The sequence below is a fragment of the Cyprinodon tularosa genome, unplaced genomic scaffold (genome assembly GCF_016077235.1).
Source record: "Cyprinodon tularosa strain WSP-4 unplaced genomic scaffold, ASM1607723v1 ctg946, whole genome shotgun sequence".
Lineage (NCBI taxonomy): Eukaryota > Metazoa > Chordata > Actinopteri > Cyprinodontiformes > Cyprinodontidae > Cyprinodon > Cyprinodon tularosa.
Window position 1 is genome coordinate 81,930 of NW_024039725.1, and position 26,448 is coordinate 108,377.

A 26,448-nucleotide genomic window follows, 5' to 3' on the forward strand; every position below is an offset into this window, starting at 1 on the left:
AAGGCACTGTGGGGAAAGATGCTTACTTTAATTTTCATGCGAGGGTTGTCTCTGCATGTGAGCAGTGGCAGTTCACAGAGACTCCATAGTTCATCTAAGATGCAGAGCAGGAGTGCTCTAACCTTGGCAGTCTTACCTGTAATTGCGTTCACACACACACACTTTTGCACACTTATGCACACGGCATTTAGATGCACATACATGCCTATATCTGTCAAAACCATCCACTCTGTCTTTCCATTTTTCTCCAGCAAACATTCTCTTGAAACACACAGACATACACAATCAGCCTCCCTCGTCGATTTGAATTAAGACTAATCAGCAGGTGAATTGTCTGTGGAGGCGCTGATCCGTTTGCAGTGACCTTGTCTAACTGTAGTTAGCAGCGGCGGTCAAACACTCAGGCGGTACTGTATGAATAAATGGACTATGCAGTCCCATTTTGGCAAACAAATAAAGACAAAAGTTTTGTCACACTGTACTCTACAAGTCTCCCTCCAAACAAATGGTCCGATTACATTTAGCTGCAACTCGCTGACTACATTTGCATATTAATGGAAAAAACCCAATTTTCAAGTGCCCATTTCATTTTTGCTTTAAGCCAACATTGCATTCAAGCTACTCGCTTCCATCTGTTTTGTGACATGTTGATACAGACATGTTTGCTAATTAATGCATTAATTAGCTGCACTAATGAACTCATTTGCATCACTAGATGGGTTAAAAACGTTCTGGGAGCAGAACAACAGGCTTTAGACATGAAGTGAAACTATGGGTGTTGGCAAACTTTCATGATCTCTGAAGAGCTTAAGTGGAACAATTAGGAATAAAATTGTTGGATCTTTTTCTAAGTAAACATACTCCTACTCTCAATATCTCCTGCAGTGCGTTAGTGAAGTGCTTTTGCCAATTAAAATTTTTATTTTTTCACACAATCTGAATGGTGTCACACATTTGTACTTTGTAGATCCATATTTCACTGCTATTAGAGCTACTAGTATTTCAGATAATGTATCTCAGTTTTTCACATATACAGGCCGATATTTTAGCCATTCCTTTGCACAAAATTACCAATTTAAACAGAGCGTGCATGAGGAGAAATGGGCTCATGCATGCTTTTGCACGCGTGGTACAAGGTCGTGCATGTGCATTTTTTTTTTAAGGGGAGACAGCGGGTCTTTTCAAAAATTCATGAAAATCCTCCACTTTACCTTTAATTCAGAGCATATGTAAAGATCAGCTCTAGCTCAAACCCTGTGATGGATTTTGACTTTGGATCATTCTAACCTATAATTGAATCTAAATCATCCTGTTATAGCTGTTGGTCTAGGGCAGGAAGCTGAACATAAGATCGCTTTCCTCTAAAAGTCTACTAGTTAATGACTTGATTTGTGATAATCACATTGACTTGTTTTGCCTTACAGAAACCTGGCTGCAGCAAGAGGATTATGTGAGCATAAATGAGGCAACTCCTTCAAGCTATTTAAATTTTCACATCCCCAGAAGTTCTGGGCGAGGAGGAGGAGTAGCAACAATCTTCCAGTCTGACTTACTGATTACTCCCAAAACAATTAATACCTACAACTCTTTTGAACATTTAACCCTTAATTTCCCTGATCCAAATTTCAAGGCAAGAAAACCTCTTCTTTTTGTAACTTTGTATCGTCCACCAGGTCCTTACTCTGAATTTTTAGATGAGTTTTCAGAGTTCCTTTCTGATTTGGTATTAAATACTGACAGGGTCATCATAGTGGGAGATTTTAACATCCATGCTGACATTGAAGGCGATAGCTTAAGAGCAGCCTTTAATGCTATCTTAGACACTATTGGCTTTGTTCAAAATGTGAATAGTCCCACGCATTCTTATCTTCATACTTTGGATCTTGTGCTAACATACGGCATAGAATGTGAAGAAATAACAGTATTTCCTCACAACCCTGTCCTCTCTGACCACTTTCCAATAACCTTCAGGATTACTTTAACAGAGTTCTCCTCCCCCAAAAGAAGGTTAAATTTTAGTAGATCTTTATCAGATAGTGCAGTTATAAATTTTTAAGAATCTGCTTCACTTTCTCTCTCCTCTGTGTCACTGAGCAGTGCTGCAGAGTGCAAAAGCTTAGCTTATTCCCCTTCACAGGTTGATGATTTTGTAAATGGGGTTGCTAGTTCTCTGCGTATTGCCTTAGACAACGCAGCTCCTTTGAAAATGAAAACCGTTAAAAATAGAAAGCTTGCTCCTTGGTTTAATGCAGAGCTGCGTACTTTGAAGCAAAATGCTAGGAAACTGGAGAGAAAATATCGCTCCACAGGCCTGCGAGAGTCCTTCCTAGTCTGGAAAAATGGTTTACTGCTGTATAAGAGGACTCTTTGTAAAGCAAGAGCAGCATACTTCTCCTCATTAATAGAGGAGAATAAGAATAATCCTTGATTTCTTTTTAATACAGTTGCCAAACTCACCCAGAGCCATAGCTCTGTTGAACCGTCCATTCCACCTGCTCTTAGCAGCAATGATTTTATGGGATTCTTTATAAATAAGATTGATCTTATTAAAAATAAGATCATAAGCACTCCTCTATCCGCTATTGTACCTGAGGTAGTCATGGAATCTGAACCGGGTTTAGACTGCTTTGATCCAGTTGAACTCTCTGAATTAGCAAAATGATTGTCTTCATCTAAGCCTTCAACTTGTATGTTAGATCCAGTTCCAACCAGGTTATTTAAGGAGGTATTCCCTTTGATCTCCTCCTCCATTTTAGATGTGATTAATCTATCTCTGTTACAGGGATATGTACCTAAAGCTTTTAAGGTTGCTGTAATTAAACCTCTGCTTAAGAAACCGTCTCTTGACCCAGATGACTTGGTCAATTATAGACCTATATCCAATCTTCCTTTCTTATCCAAAATTCTTGAGAAAGTAGTTGCCAAACAAGTTTGCGATCACTTCCACCATAATGAACTTTTTGAAGAGTTTCAGTCTGGCTTTAGAGCTCATCATAGCACTGAAACAGCTCTGGTGAAAGTCACTAATGATATTCTCATGGCCTCAGATAATGGACTTGTATCTGTACTCGTCCTGTTGGATCTTAGTGCTGCATTTGATACAGTTGACCATAATATTCTTTTAGAAAGACTTGAATATTTTGTTGGAATTAAAGGAACAGCACTAGACTGGTTTAAATCTTATCTATCTGATCGAATTCAGTTTGTTCATGTTAATGATAGATCTTCAACACGCTCAAAGGTTACCTGTGGAGTACCACAGGGATCAGTGCTAGGACCAATTCTCTTTACTTTATACATGCTCCCAATTGGTAGAATTATTAGACAGCATGGGATTAATTTCCACTGTTACGCTGATGATACCCAGCTATATCTGTCTATAAATCCAGATGAAGCTAACCCATTACATAGATTACAGGCATGTCTTGAAGACATAAAAACCTGGATGACTCTTAACTTTCTGCTCCTGAATGCAGACAAAACAGAAGTTATAGTCTTTGGACCAGAGTCTCTGAAAAAGAAACTGATTAGCCAGTCACTTCATTTGGATGGGATTAAACTGATTTCAGATAATAAAGTAAAAAATCTTGGTGTTATTTTTGATCAGGACCTGTCATTTAAATTCCACATCAAAGAGGTTTCTAGAATTTCCTTCTTTCATCTGAGGAACATTGCAAAAATTAGAAATATCCTGTCCAGGGGTGATGCTGAGAAACTAGTCCATGCATTTGTTACTTCAAGGCTGGACTATTGTAATTCTTTACTATCAGGAAGTCCACAAACTGTAGTTAAAAGCCTTCAGCTGATCCAAAATGCTGCAGCCAGAGTTCTAATGAAAATTAAAAAGAGAGATCATATCTCGCCTATCCTGGCTTCTCTTCATTGGCTTCCTGTTAAATCAAGAATAGAATTTAAAATCCTCCTCACATATAAAGCCTTAAATGGCCAAGCTCCATCTTATATCAGAGATCTGATTGTTCCTTATGTTCCTAACAGAGCACTTCGCTCTCAATCTGCAGGTTTACTAATGGTTCCTAGAATTTCTAAAAGTAGAATGGGAGGCAGATCTTTTAGTTATCAGGCTCCTCTCCTGTGGAACCAACTACCAGTTTTAGTCCGTGAGGCAGACACCCTGTCTACTTTTAAGGCTAGGCTTAAAACTTTCCTTTTTGATAAAGCTTATAGTTAGAGTGGCTCAGGTTATCCTGAGCTATCTCTATAGTTATGCTGCTATAGGCTTAGACTTTTGGAGGACATAGGGACCCCCATTTCATCATTCTGCTTCATTCTCTCTCTGTTCTCCTATTCTGCAGAATCTGTTAGTTCAATCTCTAACCTTCTGCTCTCTCTGCTTTTCCTCAGAGTAGCTTTGCCTCGTCTGTTCCTGTTTGGCTGTGACGTCATCCTGGAAAGAAACATCAGCTGTGCTGCTTCTATCAACACCCTTGTTTATAGATGTTGGAGATCGGCCTGTTTTCCAGTGTGGTCCTGTTTCTCTGACCGTGACTGAGTGGATGTGCTCTCTTCGTCCTCTGGCATGGGAGCTGCCTTGGAGCTCGTCTGCCTGGCTGCGTGTTTCCTGGACGGGGCCGCCTTTTACAGCTGCTTTTTGTATCTCTGCTTCTGTCTCCTTGAACCCCAGTCGGCCTCGGCAGATGGCCGCTCACACTGAGCCTGGTTCTGCTGGAGGTTTCTTCCTGTTAAAAGGGAGTTTTTCCTCTCCACTGTCGCTACAAGCATGCTTAGTGTGGGGGATTGTATTTGAGTCAATGAGTCATTGCAATCAACTGGTTTTCCTTAGATAGAAAACTTTGTATCAATTTGACTGTATGATCTGGTTGAACTGTAAAGTGCCTTGAGATGACATGTGTTGTGAATTTGGCGCTATATAAATAAACTGAATTGAATTGAACATCTGCCCCAATCTCATTCTAGTTTCTATAGAAATGAGAATTTACTTTAGAATTTGCCATATAGTCACTTTTTTTTTTGCTTTTATTATTTCATAGCCTTTTGTCCCTTTAACTGCTTAATAGCAATTTCCAATTTTTCTATTAAGTTGAAATTTCAATTAAAAATAGGTCCATATACTCTGTTAGAAAGCACATGCAGTTGGATTGGATTCCTGTTTGTTTTGCATTACTTTACCTGTCTGATCACTGATAATTACATTTAATTAAGAATATGCTGCCGGCTCTTGTAAGGCTTACTGTAACTTTACTGCACTGAGTCGATTTTAAATACTGCTGGGGGAAAAAAGGAACTGAAACGCAAATATGCAAATATCCCCCGACCTGTGACAATCATTAGCTAAAAAGTGATGGCTCAGAAATACATGCTGTGAAATGAGACGTTAATGAATACCGTCTGCAATGCTCTGAAATATGTAAAAAAGAAGAGTATATATAAAAATGGGGACACAACTATTCAACATAAACACTTAAGATTTTTTTTATATTTTCACCTTTTTTGTGGAGCTGTTGTTTATGGATAGGTTAATAAAAAGCCAATATCTGCATTTATTTACCCACACAACAGAAACAAATTGCAAGGTCACTATGTGTGTGTTTCAAACTGTTAATAATGATGAACTCATCCCATCTCTTATCATTATATGACCTCCTATTTTCTTTCTTAGAGTGAGAACCTTCCCCAAGGATTCAGCCTTACTGGGCAGGGACACAGTTCGGGCCCTCATGTACTACGCCCTGAAGGTCTGGAGTGATATCGCACCTCTGAACTTCCATGAGGTGGCCGGCAGCGATGCAGACATTCAGATAGACTTCACTAAAGCCGACCATAATGATGGATACCCCTTCGATGGGCCTGGGGGCACAGTGGCGCATGCTTTTTTTCCTGGGGAGAGGTTCACCGCAGGCGATACACACTTTGACGATGATGAGGCCTGGACCTTCAGATCACCAGGTGAGAAATAAAGACTATATAAATACAAGTGCTTAAACCTGAATGTATTAAGTTAAATGCTAAGAAAAATGTCGGAATCTTGAGAAAACTTAACACAAAGAGGATTTTGAAAAATTTTTATGACTCTATAAAAAAAGAAGAGAAAAAAATAGACTGAAGAAAAACCAGGGGGAAAAAAAAATAAAGCTTTTGTTTTTTAAACTAAAACTCTGGTTGCACCTGCAAGGCAAGCTGTGCCTTTGTCTAGTCTGGTCATGATTCAGATTTTATAATTAGCTTTTCATTTGTTTGAAGTAACAATATAACATTCAATGGTCTGTGTGTGGCGACTAAAGGAGCACTGATTTTTATCACAAGCTTATTAGGAAGCATAAAAGGCATCCTTTTTATTTTCCGCCGCTGCCAGAAACAAACAGCTCACACGTACACGCCTGCTGATAGCCATTAAATCTGTTTTTAGCAATCAGCAAAAGTAATTGAATTTCACTGTCAGCTTTCATCGATTCCAATTTGTTGTGCCATGGAGATTTGTTGAAAGCCTGACAGCTTACATTTCTGTCTTTTACCTTTAAGTTATTGGGATGAAAGAGGTGACTTATTGTGTCTGAAATTTGCATTTTACATGGACGCCAACTTTTTAAATGGATAATATTAGAAGCAACTTTAGTGAAATAGAGTTTCTAGAAGCATGGTCAACAGTAAGGTCACCTGGCAGCTTTGCTATAGTTTGATAGTCTGCAAAAGACTGACACAGTATGATAAAGAGATTTTCCAAGGTTTTGAATATTAGTATATCAAAGCTTTTCTTTTTCTTTTTGAGGTAAAGGCACATAGTGCATGGAATCCTGCTGCCTTTATATTTAGACCTAGTACTCCATTATCTGCTGCTTTCACTGTCTCACTTCACATCCAGTTTTTCGCCTTAGTCTGCATCAAGGAATTACTCAGCAAACTGCAAGACAGCACTTTTAAAATCATCATTACCATACCTATGACAGAGAAGCAATTCTTCATCCTGCTTCAGGAAATGACTCTCCACAGTAGTGAAGTACATTTAAAAGGATTATTTGGAAGTATAAAATCCTTTCTTCTACTTATTTTAGCATCATATATGGATAATATTCTAATAAATGTGGCTCCTTGACAAACTTCTTTCAATGGTCTCAGTTTGTATCACCATTTTAATGGGGAAAATGACCATTTTGGCTAAAAACATCCCTTTGCACCAGACAGCTGGTAACCAAGAACTATTGCAGACTTAACAGTCAGGGTCAATCGTCTGAGCGCTCTTCATGGATGTGTGCTAAGCACCCTGATTGGATTTTTATGGCATATCTTTTGTGCCACCAACCTGATCGACGTGCAGCGTGCCTCAAAACGTGTCTTGTGCACCCTCAAATCTAACAAACTGCTCTCCCATTTTTGCCCCTGCTTCCCTCCTTTTCTGCGTGCACTCGGTTTCGTCTCTACACTCGGTCTCAATGCATGCTCTAACTGGTAATTTTGCACTCAGGCTGGTGGCACAAAAAACAGAGATAGGCGATCTGGAGTCAACAAGTTATTTCTGTCATGTTTTTGTTCTACCTAGCCACTGAACCTGGTGAGTTCAATCTACATAGATAAACCAGATTGGAATCACCTGGTTCAGAGGCTGGGTAGAACAAAAACATGACATAGAAATGATTTGTTGACTCCAGAAGCCCATTCTCTGACAAGAATCACCCCATAGACCTCAAATCAGTTAAATCAGGGGTCTGCAACCTTTAAAATCCAGCGAATCTTTAACAAAGTCGATTAGAGATGCAAACATCTCATAAACTTTTGATAAAAGATAACCAAGTATTCTTTTGTTAAGTATCTGAAATAGTTTTTTTCTTTCCATTTTCCATTTCAGGTTTTAGAATAAAGAAAAACATATAACTCCTGCATGGACTAAATGTTGATATTTGTTGAAACTATCTAAAATAAAACATATGGTTTCTAAGCTAATAATGGACAAATGTAATTTTTTAATCGCATTCTGCTGTGGAAAATCAATATACTTTGAAAAAACTTCTAAAAATGACATTGGTTATTATACTGTGTTCAAAACCAACACCTGGTCCTTAAATAATTCAGAATCGATTAAAAGCCAATGTAGAAGGTTAAAAGAGCCATTCCGTGAATACTCTGCGTCATTGTTCAACCTATATATCCTTAAATGTGAAGCAGAAGCTAATTACTGAAGTAGGCTCATCGAACGACCTTGTTTTGCATAAAAGACTATCTGCAAAAGTTTTGAGATCACAAATAAAACTTTGGCTAAAACTTATAGTGTGCTGCAATATTGCTAAGAGCAAAGTTGTTCTCATCAAGAGTTTTTACTATATATCTTTACTATCACTCTCAGGTGTCTATTTGTTTGCCTATAAATGTTGTGAATCCATTAACGGGACACGACATAAAAACATGAAAAGAAAAGAAGAGACATGAGGACGAATATCTTGCCTTTGATGTTACTGTTTATGGTAATAAATAAAGGGAGACATTTTTGCTGTGTCTGGCAGCTGAAAGTGTTAGGCTGAAAGTAAACTTGATAAGATTATTTGAAACTTTACAACTCATGTTTATCACATATTTTTGTAGAAATATTGATAACTAGCGCAAACGGGAAAATTACCATAAAACAGCTGGTCAATATTCTCTGTCAGTAGGACATAACAGATCCATAAAAAGGTTTTAAAAACAAAACGACTGCTCGTATATTCAATAAAGAATAACACACTGAGCCAACAGACTGTAATAAAGTGTCCCTCGCTAATGAATTAGAACCGGAGAGTTTCCATGTAGTGATTTTTGTCCTTTTTGGCCAAGGATAAAAAATAAACATGCTCCATTTCTTGGTTAGCTGATGTTTTGGGGTTATTTCAGAAAGATAGACCCAGGGGTCTGCATTTTCCTGAACTAATTATTATCCAAAATAAAAAATTATAAATAATACAAAAATATCAATTTCTATCTAACATTGGCAAAATGTTCTGCTGATGACCTCAGCCACATCTTCATGAACTGCATCCATAGATGTTTCATGGTTCTTGGCAGAGAATCAACAAAAAGTATCATATGACCTCTGCAGGGTTGCTCACTTGTTTACCTCCCTTGTATAATTCCTCCATCTTCTCCTTAGATAAGTGCCAGGAATGCTCCGGTTTATCTACATGATTCATCAGTCCAAGCCACCCTCGTCCATCAGGTCATGGTCTGATTCTTGCGATCCCATTACTTGCTTGAAACACACTTACATCCAGACAAGGGATAACTACTCTGTGCCACGAATGAGAATCAGTCCATGTCTTCCCTTAGGTGTCTCCAATAACTAGTATTAAAGTTTCCAGCAGTACATTTTACCTCAAATTGAACCACATAGGTCAGGCTTTACTCCCTTTGTGGATCATTAAGGTTCCTGCATCTGTGACCTTAGCCGTAATCACGGCCTGTCGGGAAACGCCAGCAACACATTTAGTTTACACTTTGACCCGCAAGTAAAAATCCCAGGAAGTCATTCAGATCCTTATGTTTTCTCATTTTAAATTCCTCCTTTATACAACACATTGCAAATGTTTTCTTATCCTATTAACGTTTTCACATTTTGTTGCAGTAAACCCACAAACTTCAATGTCTTTTTTTATGTGAGTCACATGTAATAAACCAAAGCAAAGTAGCACATGAATCATTTTTTTTTTTCACTTCAAATATAGCTGCAACATTATGCAATCTTGAATCTTGAAGCCTTGCACATGCACACCGTAAAATCTTTGTCCATTTCCATTAAAGAATATATGTCTTTTATTTATTTTAAAATGGAAATTTCCCCCCCAAACACTGTAACTTTTCTGTAAATGTTTCAAATTCTACAGTAATTTGTAGGGATGCACGATATTGGGATTTTGGCCGATATCCGATATGCCGATATTTTAAAACTCATGTAGCCGATAACCGATATCGATACCGATGTTAAAGCTGGACAAAAATAAGTAGTCATTGAAAATAGCAGTTTTGTTAACCATTTCTGACACTTTAAAAAAATAATATACTCAAATATATTTTCATATGCTGATATCAAATTGATTTTTAAAAACGCGATATCGATCTGTTTTACTTTCAAAATCTCGTGAAATTTCATTGTTCTGTTACAAACTCTCGTGATATTTTGCAAATTCTTGTGAGATTTTGTTAGTAAAATATATCAACATCTAAAAATATGGCAAAATTTCGTGAATTTTCGGGCGATTTCCTAGCATAACAATGACATATAGCAATATTTCATTAGTAAAAGAGATTGATATGGTGTTTTTAAATGGCAACATATCAGCATATTAAGATATTGTGATATTTTAATGTATCAACATTTTTTCCCTCGTCTTTAGAAGTTTTTAAGTCTGTAAAAAAGAAGTTTTTGAGGAAGAAGAAGAAGTAGTATTTTTTTTTTTTTTTTTGACTTTAGAAACTCAGAAGCTGATCAAATATCGGGTTAAATATCGGTAGGGTGGCCGATGTCCGATATTCAGTTTTAAGGCCGATATAGGCCGGTACCGATAGGGGGCCGATTATGTCGTTCATCCCTAGTAATTTGGTTTTGTAGAACAAAATAAAACAATAAATCAAATTATTATTAAGTTAAAACAGTACAGAAAAGTTACACAAACCAAAGATAAAATTATAAATACTTCAAAAAACTCGAGGTCAGTTGTATTTAATGGACAGCATATTGAATGTGAGCAGCAATTTTCAACTTTTGCTCTTTTACCTGGTTTCCAGTTTGTAATTAGATTAATTAATTAAATCACATCAATACATTAGACTGTGGCTACAATTTGGTTCATGATCTGATATGTAAATCCCTTTATTGTCCCACAATGGAGACCTTCACCTCTGCATTTGACCCATCCCCTTGGGATGCGGTTGTGTGGCGCCCGTAGAGCGGTGTGGGGTTAAGGGTTTTGCTCAAGAACTCAGAGTGGAGGATGTGGGGATTGAACCGGGTACTTGCAACCTTCTCTGAGTACAACTGCACTGCTCTGACCACTTGGCCAATACTCCCTACAATTCAGAATGAATTGTAGGGAGTGTTGTCCAGGAAAGAGGATGAACCTCTATCCTGATTTGGCGTCCGGTGCACCCTATAGAATATATCCTTCCAGGTTTGCTGTGTACATTTATTTACATCCACAGTTCTATCATCCTCCATTCGTTTAAGAGGAAACTTTGATCTTATCTGACCACATATTCTTCCAAACATTTATTGTATCATCTGCAGTCCTTTTCTTTTTCAACAATTTCCCATAAAGGTTAAATCTGTGGAGTCAACAGTGTTGGGCACGTTACTTTGAAAAAGTAATTAGTTATAGTTACTAGTTACTTCTCCCAAAAAGTAACTGAGTTACTAACTGAGTTACTCCACAATAAAAGTAACTAGTTACTAGTAAAAGTAACTATTGCGTTACTTTTGCGTTTCTCGCCCCCGTAAACCTCACCACCCAGCCCCCACCTTCTCGCCGTGTGTTTCCAAAGCCAGCTGAATAGAGAGGACGACAAAGACAAGAACCTGCAGACAGTTTAGCATTTATTGCAACTCAACGTAAATGACATCAGGGGGAACGCGATGTGAAGTTTTATAACAGGACATTCAGATCTGGTGAGTATATGAAATTAATAACTGGGGATGTCTAATTCTGAAATCCTGTGTGTTTGGGTTGTTATAGATACTGCAACATCTATCTATCTATCTATCTATCTATCTATCTATCTATCTATCTATCTATCTATCTATCTATCTATCTATCTATCTATCTATCTATCTATCTATCTATCTATCTATCTATCTATCTATCTATCTATCTATCTATCTATCTATCTATCTATCTATCTATCTATCTATCTATCTATCTAGATGTATACTCTGTGTGTGACATAAAATATGGATCTCCATCCCTGCCACAAAGGCCATCAAATAATGTTTAAAATAAAAAATACAGTAGGTTGAGAAGGCAGAGCATCCATCCATCCATCCATCCATCCATCCATCCATCCATCCATCCATCCATCCATCCATTCATCCATCCATCCATCCATCCATCCATCCAGATTTCTCCCTTTCTCCATATAGGCTATCATTTCTGGCTGTTGTCAGGTTCATTTGATCGTTCACGCTCTCCATACTTCTCCTGTGGCGCGAGCACAGAGCGACTGTTGCGCGCCTTTAGCGAGCATGCGCGTTTACTGTCGCTTGCGCGGTGACTCGTGCCGCCTGCGCTGTGTGGAGATGCAGAGGAAACCGTTATGTGATGGGGAAACGCAGCTCTACGTAACACCGGTATTTCCATGTGGAAAACGCTGTTTTGCTGCTGGAGTCATCCTCACTCTCCATCTCTCTGTGTGTGCTGTACGTTAACACCCGCCAGCAGAAACACCCACCTATTCAACTGACAGACGGAATCTCGTCCTCCCCTCTCTCATGACAAGGCGCGCACCTCTGGATGACCTAAAATAAATCTTTAATATCTCTTAAACAAAAGTAGCACAAACAATATTTTTTTCTGCACAAATCTGCACTAACGTTGCACTAACCATTCAGTCTATTTGCAGAGTTTTTTGACGTGGGTGGGGTGTCAGCTTCACGCAGCTGCGCACGAGTCCTATCATGAAAAAAGGTTCATTGCGCGACCTAAGTAACGCGCAGTAACGGGGTGCCTGCAATGGTAACTGCGTTATAGTTACAGTCAAAGTAATTAGTTAGATTACTCGTTACTAAAACAAGGTAACGGCGTTAGTAACGCCGTTACTTTCAACGCCGTTAGTCCCATCACTGGGAGTCAACGACTTGTTGTTGTCTTCTCAACCAATTTCTCCACCTGAGCTTTGATCTCTCCAGCTTGTTCAGCGTTACCATGGAGATTTTCTCTAACTATGCTGTCCACTTTGTGTGAATTGATTCATCTCTGCATTTTTTTAGAGATAGACTGAACCGTGCTTCAAGAGATGCTTAATGCTTGGAGTATTGTTTTATCAGCCCATACTGCTTTGAACTTAAAACTTCATCCCTGACCTGTCTTGCATTGTTCTGAGTCATTGTGATGGTTTCTTCTTTAATGTTCTCTAACAAATCTCTGAAGGCTTCTTATAACAACTGGACTTTTTCCGAGAATGAATCATTTAGGGTGGACTATAAATACTAAAGTATAAAGAAGGGGGACAGGTGGACTCTCCAAAATGTATTTAGGGGAATCAGAGTAAGGAGAAACAAAACAAAATGTATTTATTTATTCATTTTTTTTTTTTTTTGCCTGACAGTACCTTCCAATTATCCACTATTTTGTGTCAGAGAGTTACATCTATCCATCCATTTTCCATCATGCTTATCCCTGCTGGGGTCGCGAGGGGTGCTGATGCCTATCTTCTGCTGTCAATGGGCGAGAGGTCGGGTAAACCCTGGACAGGCCGCCAGTCTATCGCAGGGCAACACAGAGAAAAAAAGGACAAACAACAATTCATTCACACACTCGACCCTAAGGAGAATTTAGAGAAACCAATTAACCGAACATTAGAGAGTTACATAAAAACTCAAATAAGAGGCATTTAAGTCTTTGAATATGGTATTGCACATTTGTGAAGGCTAAAGACTCAGAAATACTTTGCAAAGCTCTGCATCTGCAAGTTTACTACCTGATATAATTCTTCAGCCATATGAGAAAGAAAGTACATCTCTTTTAAAAGGTCCAGGTTCAGTTTTTTTTTTCAATACAAAGTAGCGTTTTTGTTTGTTTTCCAAAATTGTATGCTATAGTTAAAGGGCCTAGTTACTTCCTATGAAAAATAGAAATATTATGGTAGTGTTTACTTGGGCATTTATGAGCTTGGAAAATTTTTTTCCACAGGATGAGAACATCAGCTGCCTTATGACGTCTATATACTCTGACATCAATTATTTTTCTGCCCTTTTTTACACAATTGATCTTGCACTTAACGTCTTTCTACACTCTGCTTTGAGTAGCTGACTTGCTTTGCTCCATTACTTTTTTTTGTTTTCTATCTTAAATTATGCCTGATATTGTAACTTCTGTATATCTTTCTGGAAGGCCTCTACTTGCGATTTTCAGTTTTTCTTTTATTCATTTTTTACAGAAATGTAGAAATAATTTATATTTTCATAGGATGCTTATATAAAAGGCATCCATATACGCAGATCAATTGCAGATAAGTACTTGCTGCACTTTGTAAAGAAGTATTGTATTGACAGGTAATATAAATGTAAGCAGAGCTGAAAAGAAGGAAGGAATCGGATGTGTGTTTATGACCGTTATCTATTTATCCCCTTAAATACTGCAGCTGACTCGATCCAAAGACAGATAGGATAGTGAAAATATTTTCTGTGTCTGTTCTGAAAATAAATAGCAGTGGTGAGAAAAAAGCATACTTCTCCACTAAGAAGACTAAAACATATCAGGAGCGAACCATCTGGTTTCCCCACGACAAAGCTTTTATCCACTCTGTAACTCTGCATTATAAAACCATGTTAGACATTTTCGTCCACATAAGTAGTAGACACGAATGACTAGACATAGGGATTCCACAGAGATTTAAACATCCCTGAATTACCGGTGAGAAAGACCTATATCACCTCACATTGAACTTCTTAAACCTTCTACATTTACAAGTTTCACCCAAAGCTCAGTTTTCTGCTCGGTGACACTTACTGATTTTTTTTAAAGCCATTTAATTATACTATTTTGTAATAATAGAATGTTTTGCTTGTGTAGAAATGTTTAAAGTAATGTAGTATTGACTGTAATGCAAGTGTAAAATAACTTTGATAATAGTTGGTATGATTCGAAAAAGAATCTGAGAGGTAGTTTAAAGTTATTGATATTTTCACGCGTATTTGTAGCGTTCACAAATTTAACACCTATTAATTAGCTCACAGTCATTTCAGAAATGATAGTTGCTTTGTGTGCTTTTAATTTGAAGCCATATCTCTGAAAAATAGTTGTCCCAGAATGCAAATTCAGTTGCTGCATATTGACATTAACATTTAGAAGCAATGCCTGACTCAGTGCAGTAGGGTACATTATGTTATTGGCTGGTTTCTGCCAATTTCTGCAAATGTGTGGCATGAAATTGCAAACAGGATTCTCCAAATGTAATTGATGTAATTTTGGACAACTGTCATGCATATATGGTTTTACATATGTTCCACTCAGTCCTTAGCTCGATGACAGATATTGAATGGGTAATATGTACCCTAATTTACAAGAGTTTGAGAATCTAGCTAATAATTTAGTTTTACATCTTGAAGGCCTGAAAAATTTCATCACACTTTAATTATTTTTTCAAACTTTTTCCATCTCACCAGACACTTTTTTCATAAAGTTCTAAGGATTCAAGTCTCTTCCAGTAAAGAAATATCAATATCAGAAATTGAGCTCAGCAGGAATGGGAAAAAGATAAAGCCTTCATTGTAGTTTTCAAAAGTCATGCCTCGCTCAACTTACACAGAAAATACAGCAATATGAGAAAACATTTTAACGGCAGCTTCTTATTAATCAAATCCATTTGGGGGGTTTTATACCGGTAATAATCAAGGTTGATAGAATTTTTTTTGTGAGTTTAATGTTTTGTTAAATACATGAAGAGAAGTTTTCAAAAATGTTTGCATTTAGGATTTTAGCATATTATGAAATACTATTTGTTTGTATAGATCAAGGTAAAAAAAAGTTTTTATGTCTTTACCAATTGTTCTTTTTGCTCCCTTTACCCATTGAAACCATTGTCACCAACAGAATGAGGTTGATTCCAACACTATATAAAACAAGTGGAAAGAGAGTCTGTACAATGTCTATTGTAACTTGAGAAAAAAAAAATCAATAAACACACCATTAATTTCTCAATACCTTTCACACCAAGTCATATGTGCGTTTTAAACCACTGCTTTTCTAACTTTCTGTAAGAGCCAGCGCTTCTAGTTGATAACTATGCAGAGTTGAGTGAATAATAAATATTTAAATATATTTCTTATCAGGAATGTAAAGAAGCAATTATTTCTTTTTGGTTTTATGGGAAAAATTAGAAAAAATCCCCCAAATATTTTTTCCTAAAGGCCGCTCTGTCTGAGAATCCTTTTTGAAAAATGTCTTTCCTTCTGTTACTTTTGTTGGTTACGCAAGATAAAGGTCATTTCATAATGATTCATATCCTGCAGCACATTTAAAGTCAATCTAAGGTTCCTTCAGGAGGACTAAAATGATCATACAACCTGTTCAGTAAACTTTAAAAAGCAAATCTAGATATTTTGATTTTTCTTTCTTTTTTTTTCTTTTTTTTAGAATGCTGAAAATTCCTAATACACTTCTTAATTGTTTTAAAATCTTGATTGACATACAGCAATCAAACTCTTCTTATAATTGCTCATAGTTTTGCATGTTTTCACAGGTATAGTGATGCTCCATCTTTTGCAGCTACTATGTCAAAATGTGACTTTAAATAAATCTGTCAGGGGTATGAATACTTTTGAACTGAACAGCCTAATAAAAAAAATTTACATTTACTTTGGGTTTTTGGTTTTTCATCACAGGAACATATATTGCATTTTATGTTTCTTAAAGGTAAATAAAATTAATTTCGACATGTCAAATGTAATAAAGATTAGCAGTGTGTTTTCCTCCTGTTAGTTCAGGCTAATATCCGTCAGTCTCCTTCACTAACTTCCTCCTAATCCGAATCTTGGAGGACTGATGCTTATCACCAGCAGTCACTGAGTAAATCAGTTATCAGTTCTTGCCTATGCCTTAATGATTTTGGATCTTAAGATGAAAGGAATTGAATCCAGGACCTTTTTGCTGTGATTCAAAATTGCTAACAACTCTGGCAACATTCAGCACCACTGTTCAAACTTGTTAAGTCTTGTTCATCCTCTAGAATTGTAATGACATCTTTTCGTTTCAGACCAAGCTCTCTGTCTGGACCAAGATTATATCCAACTTTTCTCTCTTCTCTGAATGGTTCCTTAAATTAGGATTGGCTTCTTGGCCTCTAGATATCCCAGGAGCTGCAGAAAGAGGTGTACCTCTTCACTCGTCCTTCATTTTCAATGGAGCATAACAGTAAAATGCTCCTAATTTTTAAGGCCAAAGTGAGGTTAACAGAATGCAGATGTGTTCTTTACCACCAGGGAGTTTTAGGCTAGCTTGGTATGACACACATGCTCTCACGTTTTTGCAAATCTTTATCCAAACATCCATGGTTTTGTCTTGCTTTGCAAATCCAGACAAGGAGTTTTTGGAAGCTTTGCTTTCTTTTTTTGGCCTTACATCCATGGAAATGTGCTCTAATGGCCCGCAGCCTCTTTGGATATCTTTCCACACATAGATTTTGATTGGCAGCCCAGGGGCTCAGGCAGTATTACTACAGTTATCTCACTCCGGCACATCCCAAACAGCTCCACCGGAGCTGTCTGTCATGTCGGTTAGTTTGCAACCCACAGACATCAGAACGTAGGGATAAAATTGCAAACCTAGGCTGAGCCGTTTCCACTAAAAAAAACATTAAGAGACACTGTGATATTCATCAAGCCTGAGGAAAAAAAAGTCAAAGGTGACTCCTCAAAGGAAGTTTCTTTGAAACCACTTTAGATTTTTTTTTTTTACCTAAGTAGTCCATTTTGCTGTACTGGCCACCAGTTTGGAGTTATTAAGGCTTGAACACATACATTAAAGGAATAGTACACCCAAAACATGATTAGCCTTCATTTTCTACTCACCCCCATGCTGAACAATGCAGCCCGCACGTTCACGACGCTACGGAAACCGCGGCAGACCAAACCAGATGAAAGTGTGCATTCAGCTCGGCAAAGAACTCATGCTCTTCCTCAACACTGAAGTCCTCAGACATTTTTCTTTCGTTGTTTCTTTCTTTGCTCAGGTAAACAGCACATTTCTTCTTCTACGCTTGCATTATCGGCAGAGCAGACGCTGAATGCGCACTTTCATCTGGTTGGTCTGCCGGCTTCCGTAGCGTCGTGAACGTGCGGGGGCGCACTTTCAGGAAATCCTATACACTACTGTTTATGCTCTAAAAACATTCTAAATGACTTCGTTTCGAGTAAATTCTGGATGCTACCCACTCAGGACACTTGGAATACATTGGACGAGCAGTATGGAGGAATATTAACACGTTTTTTGTGGACTTTTATGGACCTTTCTGTCTCGGGCGCCATAGACCTCCATTATTTGAATGTCAGCAGACAGCAAGAAGCCTCCCAGATCTCCAGATGCATTTGAGTTATCAAAAAAGTACTCCAGAGTGTTGTTCAGCATGGGGGTGAGTAGAAAATGAAGGCTAATCATGTTTTGGGTGTACTATTCCTTTAAGCATTTTTTTTTCTTAAAAAAAAATGTGGTCATGCAGCTGCAAATTGATGCAAGGAGGTACTGAAAAAGTTCAGACTTAAATTCAATAAGTAAAAATCGATTCTTCTGGTTTTTCTGTGGGTATGTCCTGGCCTTCCCTAAAGTGATTCAAATGTATTCAAACTGTGGCAAAATGGAAAATGCCTTGATATCGCATCTTTAAAAGGCTCTAATGAAAGATCATTTCCAAATGAATCCTACTGTTGATGTAAATTCAATACATTAAGGGATGAATTAAAAGGAAAACAGAAAAATTGAAAAAAAAAAAAAAAGTAACACAGCAAACAGTGAAAAACAGGTGATGGTTTGACATAAGCTGCCTTCCCTGCCTCTCCCTCTGAGCCCTCTTCTGCCGCTGCCCCGTCTTCAGCTGCTGCTTCTTCTCAACCTCCCTCTGGCTGTTTCAGTGAGGTAGAACATTCAGGTTCATCTTCTGAACCACTGCCTTAACCCCCCAGCCCCCCCCGCTTTGTTTAGTGGCAGGTTGCCTCTCAGGAGACTCCCTGCTGCCTGAAATATACAAACAAAAACAATGTCTGGTTTTCTGTTACTCAAGTATGAATATATGTTTGTTAAAACACTTTGCATGGGTAAACAAACAAAAAATTAAGTTTTCACACATGCAGACCCAAGAGGAGATGTTAGTTATACCAATCCAACACCCACAGAAACAGGACACAACACAAAGAACCACGTTTATTACTTGCGTCATAATAAATTTTGCCTACTGCGTAAAGGACACTTTTTTTTTAACAAATTAACTATCGAGTCCCATACCAAATATACCAAACATTTATGTGTACACATGTGCACACAAAGGGCTCATGAGGAGCAGCCAAAATGTCCTCCTTTTGTTAACATGTCCTCACTCCAAAGGTTAAAAACGGAAACTGCTCCGCACTCTTCTTTTAAAACAGGAGCATACACTCTCGTCTTGCTACATGCATATATGCGCGCATTATCTCCAGCTTTTTATTTGATTTGCACAAAAAGAAACAGCTTTAGCATTAGATGAGTGGCTGTTCAAAGCAGCATTTACTAACTCATCAAGGACACATTTTTCCATGGACGTTTTGTCTGCAGAGAAATGCCTAGGTTTGGTCCTCAATCGAGTCCACTAATAAAATATTGCTACTTCATTCTAATCTGTCATCATAAAATACTCTCTCCTCATGGTGATCAGCTGTGCCACTACTTTGGCTTTCTATAAGAAGGTTTTTATAATGTTTCCTGGTGAAAATGTACTTCTAACAGCTTTTGTGCACAAGAATGTACAATATGTTAGACCCACCAAAATGATTTGCTTTATTCATCCCTTCACTCCCCAACAGTCAATCTGATGATAATTTAATCAGTTGCAAGTTACATGCATGAGCATCTGCAATGAAATGCCAAGATGGATCTGGTACAAACTACGAAACCAAAAACATATTACGTCAGAACGTTGGGGTCCTCATGACGGTTACAGGGTTATAGTGTGTCATAGGAAAAAAATGTGTTACCAGCAAAGACTCGTTCAGTCCAGGTTGGACTTGTTCCAATATAATTTCTATGATTTTTGTTTCCTAAATACTTAAATGAACCTTGAATGTCCTTGTATTTAAGGGGATATAATGTCAAAAATATAGTGAGAATGCTCTACTTTTTACAAAAATGATGGATTCATAAGTTCAGTTTTAAAGAGTATTATTAGTGCTAAACTATCCATCTAAGCTTAATTCATTCAAAATATTTTAAATTGTGAAATAAAGATTACCAAACACTGTTCAAGCACCAAAGCAGATCATGATTTTAGCATTGATTAAAGCTGGTGGTTTACCAGGTGTAGGTATTTAACAGAGCTCACAGATTTCAGTTTGTTTATTGTTTCATGGCCATCGAATAAACAGTATTTATCTGTTCCACTGTTTGACAGGTGTTCTGTCAAAAAGTGGAACCATTCCTTAAAGAAAATTATACAAGTCTGAAATACTGAAAATATGTTTGACATGAGATTATTTGACATATTTATGAATTTAAAAAAAGACTTTCATAAAGCCATGTCTCACTGGAGGTATCCCTTAAAATTGACACTCCTGGTGATGGGATGACCCTAAGATGTCTCTATATGGCAGTAGTGAGCTTTGAAGATATTTCCTTTCATCTCACCTTCCTCCGTACTTTGTTTGATACCAGGTAAACTTGTGTCTTCTTTCAGCCCGGAAGGATGGTTTCTGCTGCTTTAATTGTTTCTGATGATGGTTCTGAAAATGAATGTGGGCAAATTAACAGCTGGCTCTTTTTTAGAGCAACACATGTTGTCTTGTTTTTCACATTTTAAAAAGAGGTTTGGATAAAATGTTGCATCAGTGGTTACCCCAGGATTACACATCAAACTTAACTTTCAAGCACAGTAAAAAAAAAAAAAAAAAAAAAAAAAATTTATCTTATAGATTTGTTTAAGAGATATGTTCTACCTTTTCAACTTTACCCTAAATGTCCTAAATCTGGGAATGCAAGAACTTTAAAAAGGTACGATTCATTTAAAGTCATAATTATAATCTTTCATGCTTTTCTTTCAGACTCTCATGGGATGGATCTCTTTGCAGTCGCAGTCCATGAGTTCGGTCACGCCATAGGCCTGGTCCATACCTCAGCTATGGAGTCCATCATGAGACCGTACTACCAAGGTCCGGTGGGAGACCCTCTGAAATATGATCTTCCCTACGAGGACAAAGTCCGTGTCTGGCAGCTCTATGGTAATAAGAGGCCTTACATTCCCCCCATGTTTGTGTGTTTGGCTATGTGAGAAAGGAGAGTATTGACTCCTGTGAGGTGAAGTTATTGATTAATGAGAACATGGATGGAGTTAATTGGAACTCTTTATGGTATATGACCTTATCATACCTTTCCCTGCTATGGGAAGAACTGCAACTGAGAGAATAATGATCTTGAAAGGCTTCATGAAAGGTGAGAGAGTGTTGAAGGACAAGGCTGGCAAAAAGGATGATTGCTTTTAAATGAGGGAAATTAAAGATAAACGCAATACAAGACTGGCAGACATTGTTGCTGCAAAAAGATTTTAAAGAGTAAAATAAAAAACATCTGTCTTGTTGTTAGGATTTTATTTACATGCATTGAATCGACTGGACTTTTCTTTATGTTTAACAGCTGTCTCTTCTCTGTCTGGAATACTTATCTGAATGTGCAGGTGTCAGAGATTCGGTGTCCCACACCAATCAACCTGGTAGTCCCTCTCAGACACCTGAGCCTCCCGTCCTTCTTGACCTTCCTGAAAACAGATCCACACTCCTGTGAGTAAGAGAAAACTTCCACACTTTAAGTTAAGCTCAAGAATGGAAGAGAATCAAACATGAGATGATCTACATACATATCTTCAACTTTGACATGTTCCTATTGTTCCCTTTACTCTCCAACGTAGATACACAGATCAATCATTATTTAGCAGCTCTTTTCATGAGTTACAGAAAGGATGTTTTTAAAAAATTCTTAATTTTTTTGTGCTAGATGTACCTTAAACAAACAGTGGGTTAAGGTTATTGTTTGTAGTCATGAAATGTTTCATGTTACAACATCAGCCAAGTATCAGTAGCAGGACAATGATATAAAAAAAACATATATGACTAGTGTGACATAGATTTATAATCACCTTGTAGAGATTCAGAAGACAGAGGTAAAAAGTCGGAGATGGTGAGTAGATGTAAATCTGATCTCAACCAACTCTAAGGTTTAAATAAGCGCATTGACAGAACAATTAGATACAGCTTCTGCTATGATGACTGAAGTAAAGCCTACATGGTTAAATACGGAAGTCTGTTAAAGGTATAGTGTAGGATATTTGGAAATTTTTAAAAAGACCCACCCTCTCCACTTTTGAAAAAAAAAAATGCGCATGCACAACCCTGTACCCTATCCTTAGAAGGAACGCCTATTAAGCAGGTGCAAGAGCATGCATGAGCCCATTCTTCCTTGAGCAATCTCTGTTTAAAAGTTGCTGTTTTCATCACTCATACAAGCTTACTTTCCAAAAGAAATGTTTTTACACTATTGGGACGGGCACGAAGGACGGCCTTCGGTAAACACATCACCAGAATGATTGACAATTAGGAGGACCACTTATATTGATGATCCACTTGGAAAAAGAACATCTTCCACTATACCTTTAATAAAGTTTTATTCTGAAAACAATACATCTAATTAGAGTCAATGTTTTTTAGAACAACATACATATTTTCCTTAAAATTACAAGTTAAGGCTTTTAGATTTATGTCTCTTCACTCTTGTGCTTTTTTATCCTGTGAGAAGCTAAACCAGAACCTCAGCCTGAAGTGTTTTAAGCCATTTTTCATTCACTATCTACCTTATTATGCTAAGCATGATTTTGCCTCTACCAGAGATGTTATATTATATATTATTATATATTATATAGGCTATATTATTTATAGTTTTACTTTTAAATATAAGCCAAAGGTTTGATTTTGAGAGCACAATCTTTCACATTTTTGAAGAGTTCTTATAGCTTTCTTTCATCATTCGATAAAGGCCAAAGCTGACGAATACACCATTAAAACAGTGATCTGTTAAAAGTGGACCTCCAGAGTTACCAAAGTACTCTTATATGATCAACGCTCTCCTTACCCAGCCTGTCACTTTAGGAATAATCAGTGTAGCCACACGTTTTCTATTTTTACAAATAAGCTAAACAGCTTTCCATTTCACAGTTCAGAAATTGTGATTTTATCTCCACAAACTTTATTCCAAACCTGTTCGGTATGTTAGTTGGTTTTGCTTCTACAGCCCTTCTGGGCTGTCGTATTCTATATTACGGCAAGGACAAAGACAAATGTTAAACTTTCTAGACTGTTGTCTGCAAAGAAAAAAAAAAAAAAAACACCACGTTTATGTTCTTCTTTATTTTGTTTAATCACAAACAATCCAATGGAAATCCACTGAGGAGTGTAGTTATAACATGCTAGATGGGGGGAAAGGCTTTTTTCAAATGCTTCTTCAGTTCACAGTAAGAAACTACATTTGGGAACCCCTCTAATGATAGTAAAAGAGTTTAATGATTGACTGAAGCATGTCATTAAACCGTCTGATTCAGATATTCTACATCTCATGAGCTGGAGGAAATATTAGAATACTCGCATATGTCACGCCAATGTGCTCCTATGAACAGCTAATGGGGTATCATTGCTAATTTCACTTTCCAAATTTTGTGACCATCTGGGCATTAACTCATCATTTGGTTTCAGGGCCAAATGATGAGTTAAGTCTTGAGAGGAGGAACGTTCCAGTAAAAATGGTCAGAAATAGCCAGTGAAGCATAAAATGATTGGTGAATATGTATTAGTGGAGATTAAACTACAAGAACAGGACAGATCCCATTAAGAGCCTTTTCTCATAGTTCGGTAGAAAATTTGGCTTAAGCGTTACAGATGGCTGACATAAAAACTTGTGAGGAATCATCAGACGATATCAGTGAGTCGGCCCGATTGTACGCTGTCTTGACTGAACAGAAAAGAGATGAGAAAGATATGGAGCCTTTTAAAGCCTTCTGCTGTTTAACACTTTTTGTATTGTGTTGAATATCATGGTTTTATTTTGCATTCACACATCATGTTATTGTGGCTTTAGGTAACAGGCTGACATAAAGGCTTGCATAGTGGCAAAACAGGAGAAAATAATCACGTTAAAAATTATTATGTGTATTTGTATCCTGTCCCTTTACTGTGATACCACTAAAGAAAAAGTCTAGCGCAGCCTAAGGCCACCTACTTGTGAAAGGGATTTCACTAAAGTAATTTCAATATAACTCCTCTGCTATGACTTCAAATGTTTGTTAAAGAATAATAGCATATAGATGATGAAGGAACACAGCAAAAGAAGATTAAAGCAGACGAGATTATTAAACAATACCACAAGTTTAACCTATCCATTTTTTTTTTCTGACACTCTTAATCCCAAGTGGGATCACAAGGGGTGCTGGTGCCCATCTCCAGCTATCTACGGGCAAGAGGCAGGGTCGCAGTCGCCATCGCAGGGCAACACAGAGACAAACAGGAAAAACAATCATTCACGCACACACTCACATCTAAGGAGAATTTAGAAAATCCAATTAACCTAACAGTCATGTTTTTTGGGGCTGTGGGAGGAAGCCGGAGTACCCGGAGAGAAGCCACACATGCTCAGGGAGAACATGCAAACTCCATGCAGAAAGACCCCGGGCCAGGAATCGAATCCGCGACCTTCTTGCTGCAAGGCAGCAGTGCTACCCACTGCGCCACTGAGCAGCAACAAGCTTTTATCGTTTAATACCTTCATCATTCAGTCTGTCGTTTGAAAACGTGTCTTCAAAATTACCAGCGTGGTTGTGGTTGCATCGTGACTTGAAGAGGCTTTTTTCAATAGAGGAAAAGGTAGAGTTGATGTGTAATATTATATTACTCTTATAAATTGTACTTTTAGCAGCTTTTTTAAGTAGCACTTCTCTTACTTTAATATAATTTTCCTCTACCCAACACCACTTATCTCACTAAATAACAAAGAAGCTTGTTTTTAGCTAAAAGGCATCATAACAGAAGTACACTGACAGTTTATGTACAGCGAGTCATCTTGCTCCAAACATTAGCTGAACCCGTTGTACTATTTAAAGGTCAAGAGAATATATTGTAAACTGTATATATTTTTTAGTATTTAACACCTGATTTTGTCAATAATTTGGTACTGAATGTGTTTCTTTTGTCATCATTTGCTATTTTATTATCTAATTATATGTTTTTACTGCATTTCAAAATACTTTATAACATCTGTCTCATTAAATCGTTTTCACAAATTGAACCATATGCTATGATCAGTGTTTCTCAGTGCTTGAGTAGCCATTTTTCTAACTACTATTTTTCTTTTACTTGAGTAGTTTTTCGGATCACTGTGTTTACTTCATAGTAAATAAGAATATGTTAAAGTAGTGTTACTTGAGTAAAACTTTTTGGCAGGTAAAGAAAGCCTGTTTAAGGTTACAATATACTTAGTCCATCTTTCAATTGGACAATAACCATAAGTATACATGCAAATTTACTATAGAGGGATTTAGATTAAATCATATCTAGGAGTAAAAATTTCCCTGTCAAAATCCAGAGCAATATTAACTAAGAATTTGTAGCAGGACTTAAAAAAATTGCAGACACTCTACAACCAGTATGTCTGAGCTGCTTAATTGCATTGGATTAAACATCTTATTAATAAGGATGAGAAGAAAAAAAACAAGGAAAGTTCCTATATTATTTTCAACATTACATTATATATTACTTTGTGTCTGTCTGTTACACAAAGTCCACCTAAGATTTCATCAAAGCTTGGGACTATAATCTGATTAAATCTGAAAAAGTTTACGGTATGCGGTTGCCCTAGCAACGCATTGTACCATACAGCAAAGCACTCTACAAGCATATTTGTCTCAAGCATCAATGTGTTTCTGGTGGTATAGCAAAACCTCCCCCAAAAAGCAGAAAGTATCTTATGTCTTATCTTTTTGAAGGCCGTTTCCAACTAATAAAATGCAAAGCCTTGTGTTTATGCATTACCATGAGACTGCATTATGCTGCGTGCAGACTTCAAATTTGGTAGCTCCTAAAAATCATTCAAATGCAAATACTGTTAAATATATGCTGGTTAACACGCTTAACATTCCCATCACTGACTAACAGCGTTACTCTCCTTGGAATAACCTTGTTTACTGCTGTTGACATAAAGCACATTTATAATCCGGGTAAACAATACATTAACCTTCATTATATCATAATGCTGAACAAATGAAAAATAATGAATCCAGTCCAGATATTCTTAAATACACTTTTATTCTTTACTCATCCTGTCAGAAGAACCTAGAACAGGCATGGTTATGAATATCAAATCTTCTTTATGGTATATAAGTAAATGTGCACTGGAATACCCCTCACTCTGTAAATGTGAAATATTTCAGATCATGGTTTAATATTGAAACAGAAACATCAAAAGGTTAGGCCTTCCTGTAAGCTCGAACAGTGTTTCACATCTTGAATCGGTTTTACAGCTTAAAGAGGCG

The 26,448-nt window shown here is 37.3% G+C and overlaps 1 protein-coding gene across 1 annotated transcript in view; it reads left to right on the forward strand.

The window, feature by feature from the left end:
• LOC119776622 (matrix metalloproteinase-17-like) overlaps nt 1-26,448 on the forward strand; it is a gene marked incomplete at its 5' end in the record, with an annotated part of 62,363 nt that overhangs the window by 13,967 nt on the left and 21,948 nt on the right. Inside the window, 3 exons of the mRNA XM_038275163.1 lie at nt 5,639-5,925; nt 20,927-21,103; nt 21,556-21,658. Coding sequence (XP_038131091.1) covers nt 5,639-5,925; nt 20,927-21,103; nt 21,556-21,658 — 567 coding nt within the window. The remainder of the gene's footprint in view (nt 1-5,638; nt 5,926-20,926; nt 21,104-21,555; nt 21,659-26,448) is intronic.